The 18,678-nt window shown below is 44.1% G+C and overlaps 1 protein-coding gene and 1 long non-coding RNA gene across 6 annotated transcripts in view; one reads left to right on the plus strand and one right to left on the minus strand.

The window, feature by feature from the left end:
* Positions 1–18,678, minus strand: part of LOC144768689 (crk-like protein) — a 126,634-nt gene that overhangs the window by 65,574 nt on the left and 42,382 nt on the right. For 3 of the 5 annotated variants that reach the window (XM_078652548.1, XM_078652547.1, XM_078652551.1), the window contains exon 3: positions 4,825–4,890. In XM_078652548.1, coding sequence (XP_078508674.1) covers positions 4,825–4,890 — 66 coding nt within the window. The remainder of the gene's footprint in view (positions 1–4,824; positions 4,891–18,678) is intronic. The other 2 variants (XM_078652550.1, XM_078652549.1) reach the window with 1 other exon arrangement.
* Positions 3,624–18,678, plus strand: part of LOC144768691 (uncharacterized) — a 129,730-nt gene continuing 114,675 nt past the window's right edge. Inside the window, exon 1 of the long non-coding RNA XR_013598611.1 lies at positions 3,624–3,759. This is a non-coding gene — a long non-coding RNA (uncharacterized LOC144768691). The remainder of the gene's footprint in view (positions 3,760–18,678) is intronic.

The raw sequence follows: 18,678 nt of genomic DNA on the forward strand, positions 1-18,678 counted from the left end.
GCCAATTGCACCTTGTCAGTTGAACTACGATGGTAGATACTCATAAGACTCCATCTGAAAATGGTAGAACCAGGTGTGATGGAAAACTGATATTTATTTGTCAACAAATTCGTAAAAGATCTAGGAAAATGTATCCACACTTTTACAGCCCTAGACAAGGCACAATCATCACTGCAAAAGCTTTTCCACCCTCGCCTTTTTGGACGGGCTGGCTGATACATAGGGCATTTCAACCGGTGATAATGCTTCACTAGGCTCTTCAAGAGGATTCCACACTTGAGGCTGCAGCATTGGCGACCAACAACGGGGTTCATTCTACCCCAATAGATATCAAGGAGGTTGAAGTAGATAAGGGAGAGAAGACATGTAACCAGGGCAATTTCTCCACCTACTCCTCCTTAGGTAAGCTTTATACCTCCAATGTCTGTTACCCTTGGGGCCAATATAGAACCTTTTTCCTCAACTGGGCAAACCTGACGAATGACTCATGGGTTCTAGAGGCAATTCAAGGGTTCAAAATAGAATTCTATGGGTCTCCCTCCCAATACAACCATCCTCCACCTCACCATTTTTCTAGACAAGAGCCTTTGATGGATCAGGAACTCTCTCAACTCCTGAAAAAGAACGCAATATGCCAGACAGCCGTTCACCTCAGAGGTTTTTTTCAGCAATATCTTTGTGATGACCAAAAAAGACAGGGACTCCCGCTTAGTAATCAACTTAAAGGATTTGAATGACTGGATCCTATTCTGTCTTTTCAAGATGGAGGGCATCCATCTTCTCAGGGACCTCCTCCAAAACATGGGCTGCATGGTACCTCTAGACTTAAAAGACGCATGCCTCACAATTACCATTTTTACTTCTCACAGAAAATATCTTCAATTTTTCTGGAAAGACCACTGGTATGAGTACAAAGTTCTTCCCTTCGGCCTCTCCTCAGCCCTTTGGTGCTTCAGCAAGGTGATGAAACTAGTGGTGAAGCATTTACGCTCCAGGGGGGTCCAGATGACTATTTATCTGGACAACATCCTGTTGATGGCACAGAGCAGATTAGCCCATCTACTCCATTTAGATTAAACAATTTCTTCATCCTCTCCAATCCCTGGGGTTTCTGAATAAATGACTCAAAGTCTTGTCTTACTACCCTCCCAAAGCATAGACTTTGCGTAACTTTAGATAGACTCTATGATGGCCCAACTATCCCTCCCCTCCCAGAAGATGAAAATGGTACAAAAAGAAATATGATCAGTTCTGTCATAAAACAAACTGTCTCTGAGACACCTAACCAGGATTGTTGGATTTCTGGCCTCTTAATTTCAAGCCATCTTTCTACCCCCCTTTCACTCTAGAGCCCTTCTGAGGTTAGAAATCCAACATCTATAACAAGCACCATCCCACTCAAACCTTATCGATCTGTCCCCAGACACCAGAAAAGAACGTCAATGGTGGCTAGACTACATGGTGGCCTGGAGCAGCAGAGCCATTTTCGGCTCATATCCAGACGTCATTATCAAGTCAGATCCTAGCTTGTGGGGCTGGATGGGCCAGATGCAGAAATATTTCCACACATGAATTAAATCTCCACATAAATTACCTGGAGCTACTAACTGGATCATTCACAATCAAGACTCTAGTACCTCACAAGTAGCACTGCTGCCTTTTAGTCCAGACGGACAACAACTCTGCATCCTTCTACACAAACAAACTGGGGGGGGGTACAAAATCCCAAGTACTAATAGACGTAACAAAGAGCTTCTTGCAATATTGCCACCAACAACATCTTTTGGTGAGAGTGGAGTACCTCCCAGGATGGAACAATGTAGTAGCCAACTGGAACTCGAGACACCTTCGGGACCCAAGTGATTGGAAACTGAATCCCATTGTCTTCCATTCTCTCCAGGTCCAATGGGTTTATGCAACATAGACCTGTTTGCGTCTCACATAACCACCCAATTGAAGAATTTCTCTTGGAGACCGAACTCTACGGCCATTGCCATGGAAGCCTTTCTCCACAATTGGCACGGCCCTCTGCAGTATGCCCCCCACCCGTCCTGATGATTCCCAAGGTGTCGCTCAGGCTCGCAACCAGAGAGCAGAATTGATATCGGTGACACCCATTGGGAGAACAAAGTCTGAGTTTCCTCTACTTCTATAGATATCCAGCGTCACTCCTACCTGCCTTCCCATGCTCCCAGATCTTTTGACAGATCCAGCAGGCCTTCAAAATCCTCTGATCTTGCAGAACCTCTTGCAACCCATGAACTGGTGAATTTCAGGAGACGCTGGCTCCTGCCAGGCCAACAGAACAATCTGATCATGTCATCACTCAATCCTGGTCTACCGCCACTCACAAGAGATACTCTTCTGCTTGGTGAAGATTGCTCGGTTGGTGCAACAAATGATGTCTGGATCCCTTGGGGTCCTGATTACCTTTGTTATTAACTTTCTAGCAGAACTAGCTTCTAGAGGTCTGGCTTACACCTCAGTGAATAACTACTGATCAGCTCCTTCACAAGGTCGTATTTTAGTAAGTGGGAAACTGATTGGGGAGCATCCTCTGGTAAGTAGATTTATGCGAGGTATTCTGTTGACTAACCTCCCTCAACCCAAATACAGCCATTGTGGGACATGAACATTGTGTTAAACTTCCTTCAGAGATGGCCTGCTATTGCAGATCTAAAAAGGAAACAACTTTCTGCAAAGTTAAACATGCTTCTTTGCCTAGTTTCCTGCAGATGAGTATCAGATGTTAAAACCCTGGACTTATCAGGTAGGCATTTTTCTCTAGAAGGTTTTTCTTTCAAACTGTCAAAAATAACTATGACCTTTTCAAAACAAATCTTGTATCCTAGTTTTCTTAACAATTCAAAATTGTGTATAGTCCAGTGCTTAAAAAAGTACGAGGGTTGCACTAGAGAATTCAGGCAATCCATTGGTAGCCAATTGCTTATCACTCTCCAAAAGTCTTTTAATCCAGTCTCTTCCGTCACACTACCAAGATGGGTTAGGTGCTTATTGCGATAGACATAGACAGATTCGATGCTCACTCTGGAAGAGGACTGATGGCCTCCCAATCTTTTTCTTCAGGCTCTCAACTTCATGATATCTTGGGAGCTATGTATTGGTCCACTGAATCCAACTTTAAGTCCTTTTATTAAAAACTGGTTCTAGATGCAACCTCAGTGGTGCTTGAAAAGTTTTGAAGAAGCATAAGCCGAAGCCTCCGATTCTGACGTAGAATAAAATATTTTCTAGCTATTGCGCGTAGAATTTTCAATTCTATTAAGGACTCAGAGGCAAGGATTATATCACCCAGGAGACTTGCTCCAAACTGCTTATTAGTGTTTGTTGAAGTGATATTAAATTGTGCAGAATATTGAAAGACTGGGGTGCAGCAGTTTTCTTTGTCATGGAATGCATTAATTAGGGGACTTAGCCTACCCCCACTGCTAGCACCGAGAACGGAGTGCACCCCTGAACTCCTATGACTGATTTGTAATTGATTATTTTTGTTTGTATGAAAAGATTAAATCCACCCTGATGCTGCATGTCATTGAGTATTGCAATCAATTTAATTTAGTTTTATGGAGTTTACACATATTCCTTTGTTTACTTCTAGGTAATGACCAGAAGCAGGAATGAAAGACAGCAGATGGGCTAACCGCATCTTGTGCTTACCTTCTGCTGGATAGACCTGCGAACAGTTCCGGTTTATGGGCATCGCTTTAGAAGAATATGTTAACTTGTCAGTTTAAACTGGTGAGTCCAGTCGAGACATATGGTTTGGTTACTACATTGAGGCTGATGAGGCAAAGAAAGAGGGTTCCACATGGTGTTGAGGTATTTTATGGCATGGGGGACATGCTGATTGGTGTAAAGATGGTGATGCCATAACAAAGAATTAAGGGAAGCATACATTATGTTAAAGTTTAGTTTGATTGACTGCTGTGAGAAACTATTTTAATAAAACAGCAAAGAAAGAAAATCTTATCCCCGCCTCCGAGCCGTTAATAGAATTGAAAATTCTAGACTCGATAGCTGGACATTTTTTTATCCCCCTTTCAAAAAATATTTCCATCAGTGTCGGAGCATAAGCCTTCTTTCTATAGCTACGATCAAAGCCAGGTTTGGTCTGCAAAAAACTCTTGTTGATACCATGGCTATGAGCCGCCACCACTGCCCAAGACTGGGGTAAGAGAAAGGTAAGCGTCTCCAGACTCGGCATCCATATTGCCACAATTTGAGGCCACACTTTGAGGCCCATATGCTCGGCACGTACTTGTCAGTTTCTGTCCTTTGCTACCAGGTCACATGCCATAAGAGTCCCTAGCCACGGCATCCATATTGCCACAATTTGAGGCCACACTTTGAGGCCCATATGCTCTGCACGTACTTGTCCGTTTCTGTCCTTTGCTACCAGGCCACATGCCACCCCCGCTGCACCCCTGACAAAGTGTTTTCTGTACTGATCCATCCCATATCAAGGGTATGCTGTGCCATCAGGGTTTGGGGCCAGTATGTTGCAGCCACGGCTGGTGCTTTTGCCACTTCAGAGGGCAGCCAGCTGGTGCCTAAAGAGGCACTGCCATCGTCCTCAGCGGCTAGCTCCACACCCCCAATAATAGCATTAATAATATAAATATTGATATTAAATATTACCATTATGCTGGAAAAGGAAGAACAGTTATAATAATGCTCCCTAGAAGAACAATAAATGTAATAATAATATTAAGAAAAATACTAACCATAGTAATAACTTGTTTTATAGCATTTCATACCACAATTGTCACATTTCTAAGTGCTGTAAATACACGTTATGCTTACCTGTTCTGCTTCTTTGGTGTCCACCTCTGGTATAGATTCTTCCTCCGAGTGCTGCTGTGTACACTGCTGGTAAGAATCCAATATTAAGAGAGGTAAATTCACATGCCTTAGGCCTACAATTAAAATAGTCCAATCTCATCAATTTCAAATAGTCTTTATTCGATTTCATATTCATAAAATATGTTTAAATGTTAAAACAATAACCATAAAAACATTAGAATTAATTCCTTACAAAATACAAGATTCCCATAAAAATGATCCAATGTTACTTATTACGGACATACGAAGATACAATAAATTAGTATAAAATTCATTATAAAAGACAATAATATCAGTAAAACAACCACCATCTATATTCCAGGTTCAAAGTAAGACCAATTAATACGAGCACATCTCTATCATTCATTAATTACTTAAACTATGGGCACGAATTATCCACATGCCATGTAAACATTTGGCGATCGCGATTATGCTTAGTTAGTTTCCATCTGTTTTTAAAATCCTTAAGGCCTCAGAGCCGGTATAGATCCCCATCGACTGACAGATGGGCTTTAACCATTTATGCCTCAGGTTCTTATAAACTGGGCAAATAAAGAAAACATGGGCAATAGATTTTAATTGTGTTGGGCAAAACGGGCATTCCATACTGGAACCTGTACCCCATTTGCCTGTAAATGTTTTGATAGGAAGGGTGCCTATCTTAAATTGGTGGTACCATTTCCTATCACAGGGAACCGTTATAAGGTCCCAGTATTTTTCGTAAACAGGCACATGTTTAGTCTCTAAAAAGTCCCTTGACAGGGAAGAATTCGACAGAGACGAAAAGCGTTTCATCATGACCATATTCCAGTATAGCCCCTTTAGTTCTTTACGGGACGGAAATATAGCATTGATTGAATTTTGCCACAACATATTAAGCCCCAAATCACACAGTGTTGTCAGTCAGTCAGAATACTTTATTTCGATAAATCAATATCATAAAAAGACAATGGTACTATACAAAATATACATTATTTACACACATTAGGAAAAAGAATATAAAACCATTCATGACCATTTAAAAATTTTGCAAGGATTTCATAAAATTTCATAAAATTGCAGTAAGAAAAAATAAAAACCATCAACCAATGTGATTACCCTCGCTATCTTTTTTACAGGATAACCTGACAACATTCTTATTTACATCCAAGTTCATTTAGGAACAATTAATCCCTTTCCTTTTCATGATCCGAGCAGCACCCACTAAGAAGCTAGCGACATGAAACATGATACGGGGGCTCTTTAATAATTGCAGATACAAGAGAGCAGGCTTAACTTGCAAAAACCCTGCCTCTTTAAGTATAGGAACCAGAAATGTCATCCTTAATTCCGTATAATGACCACAGAACATCAAAAAATGCATTGTGTTCTGAGTGGAAAAATTGTCACATGTACAAGGCAATGCATTTTCCGGGGTGCTCCAATTAGGGAAGTAGCCTAAGTTCAGATGGATCAGGTTGAAGCGAAAACGAGTTAAAAGAAACCTGTGATAGGGACGGTTCACCATGTTAAGGTAAAGTTCAGGTCCTGGTAGGTTGGTTACCATGAGATTAGCCCTTACAGTGGGTTTTCTAAGTTCTAGTTCCTCTCTCTCCAGTGTCATCATCTGTGCCATTGCACCCTTAATTTGTACAATGTCCTTAGAAATAATTAACTCTGGTGATGAGAAAAGCTCCGGTCTCCCTAGTTTATAAAAACAGTTTTGAATATATGTCAGCCACTGAATTTTACTGGCATTTTCTAATAGGAGACAATCTTTCAGGATAATATGGTTTAAAGAGATTTCCTGATTCAGCCAGGTCTTCATCCAACATATTATTGGAGCCATTCTTATCATATCAGAAATGAAACCTGCCCCCAATTCAGAATGGACAGTATATGAGGGAGTGGACTGTGGCACTGTTAGGACAGATCTCATAAATTTGTTTTCAGTCACCTGTAAGCAATCTGTGGCACTATAGCCCCATATTGAGCTACCATATGTGGCAACTGCAAGGCATTTAGCTTTGTATATCTTCATGATTGCTTCTATGGGCCTTGCCCCCAGTTTTTTTGTGATGCCATGGAGTGCAGAAGTAGTTTTTGCAAAGGCGATATTTCTATTTTTAAGTTGCGGGCCCCAGTTCCCTCTCTCATCAAAGGTTTTCCCCAGATAAGGGAATGTGGGCACTCTGCAAAGTTCTTCCTCGCCGCAAAAAAAGTTTTAAGTTGTTTCTTCCTAGAACACCTCCCCATAATCATAATTTGTGACTTCTTTGCGTTTATTTTAAGATCCAGGGACCCCATAAAGTTCCCAAAAACATCTAGGAGCCGCTGTAATCCAACCCCCATCCGTGAAAGGACAGCGTCATCCGCGTAAAGGAGACCTGGAATACCAAGTTCCCCTATACGCGGTATATCAAGAGTTGCCTCCTTTAATCAAGGTTTCAAGGCATTAATATATACCGTAAAAAGAAGGGGGGCCAGGATACACCCTTGCCTGACCCCCCTATCTGAGTTAAAATGACTAGAGCAGCGCCCCTCAGCAGTAACCCGAACGGAAGCCAGTAGGCCAGAATGTAAATCAGCCAAGAGGTTAACCAAAGCCCGGTCAAGTCCCATGTTAATTAGAATTTGCCATAACTTTGTCCGGTTTACAAGGTCAAATGCCAAGGAGAGGTCCATGAACCCCAGGTACATGGACCCCTCCTTAGCCTTGGTGTATTTGTCCAATAGCAGTTGCAGATTAAGGCATTGGTCTAGTGTGCTCCTTTTAGATCTAAACCCATATTGTACGTTCGACAGTACCCCTCTGTCGTCAAGCCAGTCCTTGATTTTATGCAGGATAACCCGTCCCAGGATTTTTACCGAGGAATCTATTAGGGAGATAGGTCTATAACAGGAGGGGTCCTGCCTATCTCCCTTTTTAAAAACTGGGATGATAATAGATTTTTTCCAGGACACCGGTATATTATTTTGGTTCAGAGCATTAAAAACACTACACAAGATCTTAGACCAAAATTTTGGAGCACATTTAAAGATATCTGCAGGAACCCCGTCGGGACCTCGAGCCTTATTTTTTAGGGACTGTTCAATTGCTCTTTCCACCTCAGTGTACTCAAAAATCACATAAGAGCCCTCAGATCTAGAAAAAACGTCAATCATATGATTCTCAGTACCTGGGGTGGAATATATGTTCCCAAAGTGTGCTATCCAGCCCTCATCTGGAATGTTAGACTCAAGGGGCGAATTCTCCTCACACGAAAACAATGGTTGATTTACAATTTTCCAAAACTCCCAATAGTTAATAGGTCCACGGTCAATATCTCTATCAACACTGGGTTGTGGTCAATAAAGACTGAGACCGCAATTTTATACCATAAAACCTTACACAAAATAAAAGAAGACATAAAAATATAATCAATGGTACCATCGTCTGTTCCTTTAAATGTGGGGGTCCTAGAACCACCTTCCCCGCAACCTCACTCATAGAGGTTCCAACTCGCCAGAAAGTTTTCAAGAGCCTCCCCCCGTTTTGAGTGTTCAAGATGTATTGGTAGAGAATATGGGGGACCCTCCTCTTCTATATTGGCACACGGTTGGTTACAGGGGTGGATATTAAAGTCCCCTAAAAGTAATATTTCAAAAGTATTCACAGTAGTACTATAAACTGACAAAAATTTCTCCAATAAGCCTAGATTAGAATTAGTACTCTCATTGGCGCAAGAATTGTAACAAACCCTTTAAGTCAAGTTTGAATAAAGTAAGTAGCCCTCCCTTAGCTCTACCTACCACACTGTTAGTTGCAGGAATGCAAAAGTGTCTATACCCATCCAGGGAGAAACTGTTTGTCGGATCCCAGGTCTCTTGGAGGGCTATTACATCATAGGTTTTTAATGAGTTGAGCCAGATGTCATTCCCTGCTTTGGCCGTGATACCAGCAATGTTCCAGATCATAATCCTACAGGTGGAATGTGGGGGCTGTACGATAGTCCTCGAATTATTTGACAGTCAGTCATTTTCCTCCATAGATTATAAAGGGGTATATCTGTTGGCCAGTGGCAAGGTTTGATCAAATTGACTGTTAGACCTAGGCAACCTATAGTAATATGGATCCAAGCTATTATGAGTTTGACTTCCAATTTGCGAGGGGGTAACAAAACCACGCCTAGATAAAGATGAAAATGTCTTGGGCTGGTCAGTGTGTGAGTGTGGGATATTGCTAAGGTGGTTATAAAAGAAACCAAGAGGACGTGCACCTACAGTATTATCTGCAGTTGGTAAAGAAGCTGCCCTAAGTAGGACTGTGGCGACGTGCTGCGGGTGCTTAAAATTAACAATGATACAGTTCCCCCTGCTGTTTTTTCTAGAGTTACCTATCCAACTGACTCATCGGGTAGATATTATGTAATTTGAAAAGGCAAGTAGAAACCCACAGTTTTTATTCAACCATAATACTGATTTGTTTTTCAGGGAATCGTGGGTTTCGGACCGAGACTCAGTAAGATGGGAGTCCACCTCAGGTACATTAGTTAGCACGACTATATATGGAGCACAATCTGGGGGAGATTAACTGGACGTCTTCTCCTTACTTCATTCCACCCCACCTTATTCTCCCCTGCTGTGATAGGTTGGTTACTTACGGTCAATGGGAGTGGTTGTGTAGCCGGTACGGTTTGTGCAGTTTGTGTAGCCCTGCTCCCCCCATTAACGGGTACAGCTGCGTCCTTGTTTACATTAATGCCCCCCGTTGTACTCTTATTTGTTTTAGTCAGGGCTATATGAGAGTTCAAAATGCCGCCCAATCTAATTACTTCTTTATAAACCTGGTCTAATTTGGCCACAAGAGGTTTAATTATAAGCTCCAATTTTGTTTCAATAATACTGGCCAACAAATCAATTTGATCCGGGTTCAGATTGGTCGTCTTGGCCTCATTTGAGGTCTCATTTACTCCCACTGTGTTTTTAGATGTTGTACCAACTCTTTTAGTTTTTCTGGTCCCTCCTCGCTTAGCCGGTAACTTCCTACAGGCCCTTACTACTCTTCGAGCCGGGGAGGGTGTCGGGGAAGATATCGGGGAAGGTACTAGTGAGATATCTGAAGGGTTGTCCAACACTATCTGGCTTTGTACTGGACAGGCAGTTATTTCACTATCAATGAGTTATTGGGGGCCTTGAGTGCAGCTATGATCTAAAACGCGAGTCTCTGGGGAGACATACAGGTTTGTAGGGGAAGCCGGGGGGCTTACCCGGCTTAAAGAAAGGCACCGTTCTTTATTAATCTTGCTTACTACTTTAACCAAGTAGTTATCCATTGTGCTGGTCACTAGGGGGGTTTTAGCGGATCTAAGTTTTGACATTGTTATCTTGCAAAATTGAAAGTGTTAAACACAACTTACATACACCGTAACTATAACAAGCACTGATAACAACTGCGATGGCTAGGGATGTAAGTGTAACAAAAACATAAATAGTCTCACAGTTTTGGAGTGTGTCTAGTCTGCAAAAAACAAAGTCCGTGGCCCAGCCCAGCCTCTTCCGGCCTCGGATGGCCACAGACGGCCCGCCCTTGTCCCGGGCTTCTCCCGGCGCGCGTCCCGCGGGACGAGGGACCGAGGGTGCCTTTATGCGCCTCCTGGCGCTAGCCTCTGACGTCCACTGCTGCTGGTCACGGGGTGGGAGGGGCCCGGTGGAGCCAAGCCCGGCTGGGGAACAGGCAGAGCAAAGCCCGGCCCTCTGTTGCTGGAGCTGCGGGGATCGGCGGAGCCAAGCCCGGCCCTCAGTGTCAGCTAGAAAACTGGTAAGACTCCCCCTGGACTCCGCACCGAGGGTGCCTTTATGCGCCTCCTGGCGCTAGCCTCTGACGTCCACTGCTGCTGGTCACGGGGTGGGAGGGGCCCGGCGGAGCCAAGCCCGGCCGGGGAACAGGCGGAGCAAAGCCCGGCCCTCTGTTGCTGGAGCTGCGGGGATTGGCGGAGCCAAGCCCGGCCCTCAGTGTCAGCTAGAAAACTGGTAAGACTCCCAGTGTTGTCTTAACCTGCTTTAGCCATAACATTTTACCCACACCGGCTGCATCCCTGACCTCCAGGAGAGCATAAGCATACTCTGTAAGCTCCGGGGTAACCCAGAGCCTCCTCCAGTAGGCCACGGGTCTGAAACGAGCCACATCCTCTAGGTACTGGCTTCCTAGATCATAATAAAGCGGCAGTAGAGGAGTGGATTGCAGCAAGCCCGTAATAGCCCTCATAAATTTATTTTGCGAGGTCGAGAGTGCTGATAGTTTTACTAAAACCCCATAATTCTGCCCCATACAATACTGAAGCTGTAATTTTTGCATTGTAAATTTTCAAGATGGGGGCAATCGGCTTGGTGTGGGATAACCGGTGTTCTTTTAACAGTGCACCAGACAGTTGAGCATGTCTAAGCAACAGCATGTCCAAATGTGGATTCCAATTAAGTTTTGGACTTAGTGTGACACCAAGTTAAGTAAAAACATTTGTCTGCTCAAGTATTGCATTGTTCATGGTAACTGTCCCTTTTACTAATTTCTGTTTATGAAGGACCATAAACTTGGTCTTATCTACATTTATTATGAGACCATGGTCCTTACTAAATAGCTCAAACCTTGCTATAGCCACCTGCAGACCTTGCTGAGTTTTTGATAATTACAGGGTGTCATCGGCAAACATTAACAAGGGTATTTTACTTCCATTTAAAATCGGAGCATCAGTATGGTGATTATCATAATACTTCATCACCCTATTAATGTAAAGTGAAAATAAGGTCAGTGCCAATACACACCCCTGCCAAACCCCTCGTGCAACCTGGAATCTATCAGTCACTTGGCCATGCTGGCCCCAACGGACTTGGGCAAAATTTGCTTCATAAAGTTTAATCAGAAATGCCAACGAGTCCAAGGGCATACCCTGTTCGGCTAAAACATCCGACAACCTGGCTCTAGGGACCAAGTCGAAAGCCAACTTTAAGTCTACGAAAGCGGCATATAAGCTGCTGTCATTAAGGATCGCGACTTTGCCAATAAATTAAAACAAATCTAAAACCTTGGTCTATTGTACTCTGGTGTGAGCGGAAGCCCGCCTGTAAAGGGGAGAGAATATTAAACTCTTCGATCCAATCTTGAATACGACTTAGCACCAGCCTGGCTGTCACCTTTTGTAAACAGTCAATTAAACTGATGGGCCTTTAATTGCCCGGATCTGATCTATCCCCCTTTTTAAAAATGGGTAAGATCTCCGTCCCTTTCCATGACTCAGGGATTGGGGAGCCCTTTGCAATAGCATTAACGTGAGTCTGTATATATGGTACCCAAAGTGCCTTATTATACAAAAACAAATCTGCAGGAACACAATCAAGCCCTGGTGCTCTGCCACTTTGTACACTTTTTAGGGCAGCTTCTATTTCCTGTTTAGTAAAATACAATGCAGGAATACCAGCTTGAATCTCCAGTGGCCCCTGTGGGAATTCACAGTCTACTTGTTCAATGGCAAATTGTTTTTTAAAATGCGAGACCAATTGCTCGGGCGCTACATAGTTGGTAGGTGGTTGGCTAGTTCTACCCTTACCCCACTTCAGCAGGTGCCAGAATCCAGCCATATTACTATCTAGGCTGGCACCATACAGCTCTTGCCAGTAGTTTTCGTCCCATTCTTTCTTAGCTTTGTATTGTGCCAGCTTATACTCCACCCGAGCTTGATGAATCCTATCCCTATTCTTTGATCTAATTGCCAGAGCTAATGCTTTGTAGGCAACCCTACAGGTATTCCCATACCATGAGTCTACGGGTGCCTTTGTGGAGTCTTTCCTATTTGGTATTTTAGAAATAAAATAGCCTTTAAGCTTATTCAAAAATTCATTATGTACCAGTGTAACTTTGGACTCATTTCCTGGTTTGTCTTGACAGTTTAGGAGATCTACCGTTGCTTTGGACACCAAGATATTTATTGCCTCCATCTGGTCTTCTTCTGGTATTATTTTTGACCATTTTACTCTTCTTGTGTCGTTACTTAGATGAGTTTCTTCTCCAACTGGGAGCACGTCATCTGAGACTTTACCTGCACATACCATTGTCAGCACCAAGGGGTTATGATCACTCTCCACCCTCTCCTCAATGATCATGTCAATTAAATTTTGCCAAAATTCCTTATTAACCAGTATGTAGTCGATATGGTTGCTTCTTGACCCGCAGCTATAAGTGGGGTAACCATTATCATCAGATGTAGTCCTCCAATTGGCCGCTCTAAGTCCATGCTCCAAGCATACAACCTTAAGTTGTATGGCCGCCTCCGCCCACTTCTTGATCGGGGCCATTGATAGTTGGGGGATTTCCCATAACAAATCTTCTTCAAGTCCTAAATCTATATCATTTGAATCTAGTGGCTCAAAAGTACAATTGAAACCCCCAGCAACCACAATGTCATTCGCTCCTTTATACAGATTAAGATAAGAATCTAGGAGGGCGATAGTACCTGAGCCTTTCCCTCCGGGTAACCCTCTTGCATAGACATTGATAATTATAAGGTCCTTTGTACCAATTCTACTTATCTTAATTACCAGTATATCATTACTTTCCGTGTCCAGCTGCTGGACCGAATACCTATCACTCTGGCTTACCCAGATGATAAGCCCCCCATTGGTCTCCCCCTATGCCTAGCAATGGCAGGTTTGTAAAAATTAATATAACAGATCTAAATACCGGGTCCACTAGCCATGTCTCCTGTAAAACCACAATATTGTTAACGTCAATAAAGGACCGCCAATCTATTGACTGTAGTTTGCTTTGCAGCCCGTCTATATTCCATGAGATAAGGCCAAAATTACGTGCCTCAATTCGAAGATCTCCGCCATTAGCCACCGCACTAGATCCTTCCTTGACACATAGATCAGCCCTAACTATTTGGGGACTAGTTACCTCTATAAATATTTCTGGGGAACTTTCACCAACCTCTGTGGTACTTTCATTGTGAGGTGGCCAACTAAAGGAGTAGTTGTTTCCGACTGAAAACCCCTCTGTTGTTGACTGATTTTAATGAGACCCGTCTCTCCTTAGTCCCTGTTAACAGAGTGCACACAGTTGCAGTCTATGGATGGGTAACCCAGTCAATCATTTCCTTCCATGGAGCTCAGAGCCTCATATCTGTTACGGATTGGGACAACACAATTAATGGGTTCTAACACTTGACCCTGATACCTGTAGGTGCCCCCTCTAGTGGATGAGTTAGCATGGTAGAAAAAACCAAGGGGAAGAACGTTAATATCGTCTTCCCTAATAAAGGGGCATGTTGCTCTTTCCAGTTTACACCTAACTAGCTTGGGAGAGCTGAAACTAATAACTATACTGTCCCCGGCCATACCTTTTACCGATTTACACACCCAAGCCACCCTTCTGACCATCAAAAATTCCTTAATTAAATGATTCCCAAGCCCCGTTTTTACATCAAAAAGTGCAGGGCCTTATTTTTTAGTGAGGACCAATGTTCCTCCTCACTTGGTCCCAGAAGCGGAACATTTGCCAACACTATGGTGTGCGGTGTAGCCTCTGGGGGTAGATCTAAAAATACCCTTGGGATCTTTTCGCCACTGCCCTCCACCCGAGGCCTCGGCACAGGCACATTGGACAATTGGTTACGAGGGTGTAAAGCATTAGTTGTTAGTGTCGCCGGTGCAAGGGGATTATTAGAGCACACCAGAGGAGGTATAGGGTTTGGGAGATCTGCATGGGCCGATGTTTCGACTTGGAGATTCGCAGAATTTCCTACCTGCATAGGCCCTGGTGGTTCACTAATACCACTCCCTTTAAGGTTAGCTGAAGCTTTAGATAGATGGTCTTCTATTTTGGCTAGCCTTTGATCTATTGTGTTTAATCTACACATAAGTGGATCCAATAAAACTAAAAATAGATCTTTAAGTTGCTTAATGAAGGCTTCATTAAATTCTTTGGGATCTAAGTGTTGCTGCCCATGGTGTAGTCGAGCCATACCTGCTGCATCGTCCCCAATATGAACTGTCTCAACAGGTAACACAGTAGACCCTCCCCTTACAGGCCCTGTGCTCCTATTTTTAGCTACTTTTGCAACCTGAGCACTCGTTCTCGGGGCGTCACGTGCCTTCCTTTTCCTTGTTTGAACGGCACTTCCTGGAGCTATTACTGCTTTCTTTTGTCTAGTTCGTGCCTTACTAACGATAGCTGCTGTAGTACTAGAAGACCTAGCATCATTGACCTGATGGGGGGAGTCTAACTGGGATCTACCACTAGACACAGATGATGATTGAGAACGCATTCTTGGAACAGGAGTTTGGACTTCAATAATAGGTTGTCCAGGGGGTAGGCTTAAAGAATCTAATGAAAGCCTTCTTTCAGTGATCTCAATTTCATGCATTAGGACACTTTCTGCATGGATAAGAAAGGTATCTAGGGTCCCAACCACTCCTGCCCCCCCTTTGCGTGAATTCTTGTTCATATCTGTACTTAATTAACTTGAGGTCAGTACTCAATATACAATAGCAAATAATACAGGCAATCCTGCTCAAAGTCTTACTTAAAGTCCTGGAGTAGCATTAGGGGGGTGGCCCAGCCATGACGCGTTGCGCCGCTGGGGATTGTGGGTAACATAGTTTCCCCCTGGCGCGGCGATGTGGACACTAACAATGGAGGTTGTCGGCCGCCAGAAAGTAGCAGTGGGCCCCGCAGGAGAGGAGCAGCGTTCCCCGCAGGCAAAAAAGAACAGGGCTGGCAGCAAAAGGAGTAAGTCTATAGTGCGTCCCGCGCTGCGTGGGGCCTTGTCTGCTTTTAAGCGCCTCCTGGCACGGGTCCGTGACGCGTTGCGCCATCGGGGATTGTGGGTAACGTAGTTTCCCTCTGGCGCAGCGATGTGGACACTAACAATGGAGGTTGTCGTCCGCCAGAAAGTAGCAGTGGGCCCCGCAGGAGAGGAGCAGCGATCCCCGCAGGCAAAAAAGAACAGGGCTGGCAGCAAAAGGAGTAAGTCTATAGCGCCTCCCACGCTGCGTGGGGCCTTGTCTGCTTTTAAGCCCCTCCTGGCGCGGGCCCGTGACACGTTGCGCTGCCGGGGATTGTGGGTAACGTAGTTTCCCCCTGACGCGGCAATGTGGACACTAACAATGGAGGTTGTCGGCCGCCAGAAAATAGCAGCGGGCCCCGCAGGAGAGGAGCAGCGTTCCTCGCAGGCAAAAAAGAACAGGGGTGGCAGCAAAAGGAGTAAGGAGTAAGTCCAATTTCATCATTTTTTATATGTAAATATCATTGTAAAGACATTGATTCATACACAATCTATATTTGAATCAAATAAATAATTACACTAATTCTTTTTGTGTCTTTTTTCCCCTCTGGCTTTGCTGTGAAGGTTTTATGTATAAATAAGTTATGTATATACACAGAACCATTAACATTTGTGTAGTATCACTCCAGACACACCGATCTTCCCAATTCAGGCGGGAGACTACCGATTTGAAGGCTAGTCTCCCGCCTCCCGATTCATGCATCTAGAAACCCGAAGTCAGCACGTAATTGAATTATGTGCGCAGACAGCAGTGGGCCCTTTATACGCCTTTGAAAGATCAGCTCTGATCTTTTACAGGCGAATACACAGACCGCTGCTGTCTGCAAAGGAAAAGACTCACTCCTTATCTCTATTGTTTCCAGCTCCTGCACACAAACCGGCTTTCGCTTCAATAAAGAGAACGCAAAACGAGAGCTCCCCTGCTGCTCTCACAGTGGAAGCTTCCGCATGGAGACAGTTGACATAGAAAGCTGGGGTTTTCATAGCTGCGAAGGTTGCAGATTCCTTATGTGTGACATTTTTATAATCTCGGTGTTTTTATGAATGACATTCAATGACTATGAGTGACACTTTCTAGCAAGCAAAATCAACGAATGTAGACAAGGAGAACTTGTAAATATCAGAAATTATACCCATTTGCACAACGAGAAATTCTAAGATCTTAAAACTGCATTAAAGCACCAGAAATGGAAGGGCACTGTGGGACCCAACTGCACCAAACAGGTTTGTTTCATTGCTTAATTGTACACAATTTTTACGTGGCAGCAGTTGAGTAAAGCTGTGAGCTTGAGGTGGAAGAAGATCTGTACTCGTTCTATGTGCAAACAATGAGCATGCAGAACTTGATATTTATATTTTATTCAAAAACGTTTTTACGGTGATAAAAAAAAACTGCTACCCTTTTTAAAATGTGCATTCGTCTCGTCCTAAAACAAATCGCATATTTTTAGGTGGCCGTAAGCAGGAGCAGCTTACCTCAGGGTGTAAATGCAGGCATATGCTTTATGGGGCATAACTTTCACTGTCGGACTCTGACTCACGTTACTGCACCTCCTATGCGCTGACACTCTTAGACCCCAGTGTATGGGATCTCAGAGTATTTCTTCTGTCTCCAACCTGACTGTACTGGTCCCCATCAACTACTCACCTAGAGTGAGTGGAAGCGGAGAAGGCCTCGGAGTCCTCGGTCAGTGCCAAGCTCTGTCACCTCACTCTGCCGCCGGGGGCATATTAGCGCATAGACAAGTCACTGAGTAGAACTGTACAACAGACAGAATAAACAATCAGATGGGCTGTTATCAAACCCCGCTTTATTTAACGCCATATCCGGTAGCAGCACTAGCAGTCCTGTGACCGCACCAAGGAAGGCCTGCATCTAACCCCATGAAACACTGCACCGCCCCTGTACAAGTCACAGTGACGGACCTTGCAGCACAATCTGCGCATTGTAGAAGAAAAAATCTTCTTGACTGATACAACTGGTCCTTAAAACCAACAAAGAAGAGATTGGCACGGAAGCTGTAATATCAAAGGAACATATTTAATAACCTCACATGAGGGAGACTGTGTCATACAGTACCCTCAGGCCACTGTAGGAGACAGTCTAAGGAGTACAGAGAACAGGGGCCTTATATATGCATTTGTTACATAGTCCGCATAAAACCAAGGGGAGGTCCTGGCACATAAAAGAATACTATTTGACTAATATGGGTATACAACATTTGCTTGCTAAACAAAGTGGGAGGGGAGACTAAACTGCTTACATCAGTAAGAATAGCCTGCCATTTCTATGCTATGATCAGGTGCATTCTGGCAGCTACAGGTCTTTCTGAGCATGTGCAAGGCTCTGGAAGAGGGAGAAAGCACATGGCGAGCACATAGCTAACTAAATGGCTGCCAAGAACAATATGGCTATTAGCTCATGCTAACAGCGATTCCTGCAAATTCTAACAGCATAACACACAGATTAGCACAGCAGTGACTGACAATACCACAGGGTGGCTGTGCAGTGAGGCGTGGGGGGTCGGAACATATAGTGTCAGGCAGTGGGAGGCTAGAAGCACCCTCGCGAGACCGTGGTGCTGACTGAAATGGAGCATTTTAAAGGCAGCAGGAAAATCAGCTTTTGGAGCCGATTCCAGTGCTCTGCTCAATTCAGACACAGATGCTCCTGTCCCAGAGCCGCCCGGCAAACCGCATAGGAACCCAGATTCATTTAGAACTTGAACCCAGCGCTGCTGTATTGCAGTGAGACCTTAGTTACTACGTGGTTCACCCAGGAATAATCGCGAAGGTGGTCAGGGCGCTAAAAATGCGTGACTAATGAATTTTAACTCGGTGATGCGGACCACCACATTAAAATGCGTTAGTCTAACGCCTGATGCGTGGTTCTTGGCAGGGCTGGGTGTTCCAAGCCCCTGCGATGGGCACGGCGTGTCTACCTAGATTCCCGCCTGAGGAGGATTCCTGAACAAACAGGACAGACCAGGTTAGGGAAGAGACAGGGAACACAAGTTAG

The sequence above is a fragment of the Lissotriton helveticus genome, chromosome 7 (assembly GCF_964261635.1).
Source record: "Lissotriton helveticus chromosome 7, aLisHel1.1, whole genome shotgun sequence".
Lineage (NCBI taxonomy): Eukaryota > Metazoa > Chordata > Amphibia > Caudata > Salamandridae > Lissotriton > Lissotriton helveticus.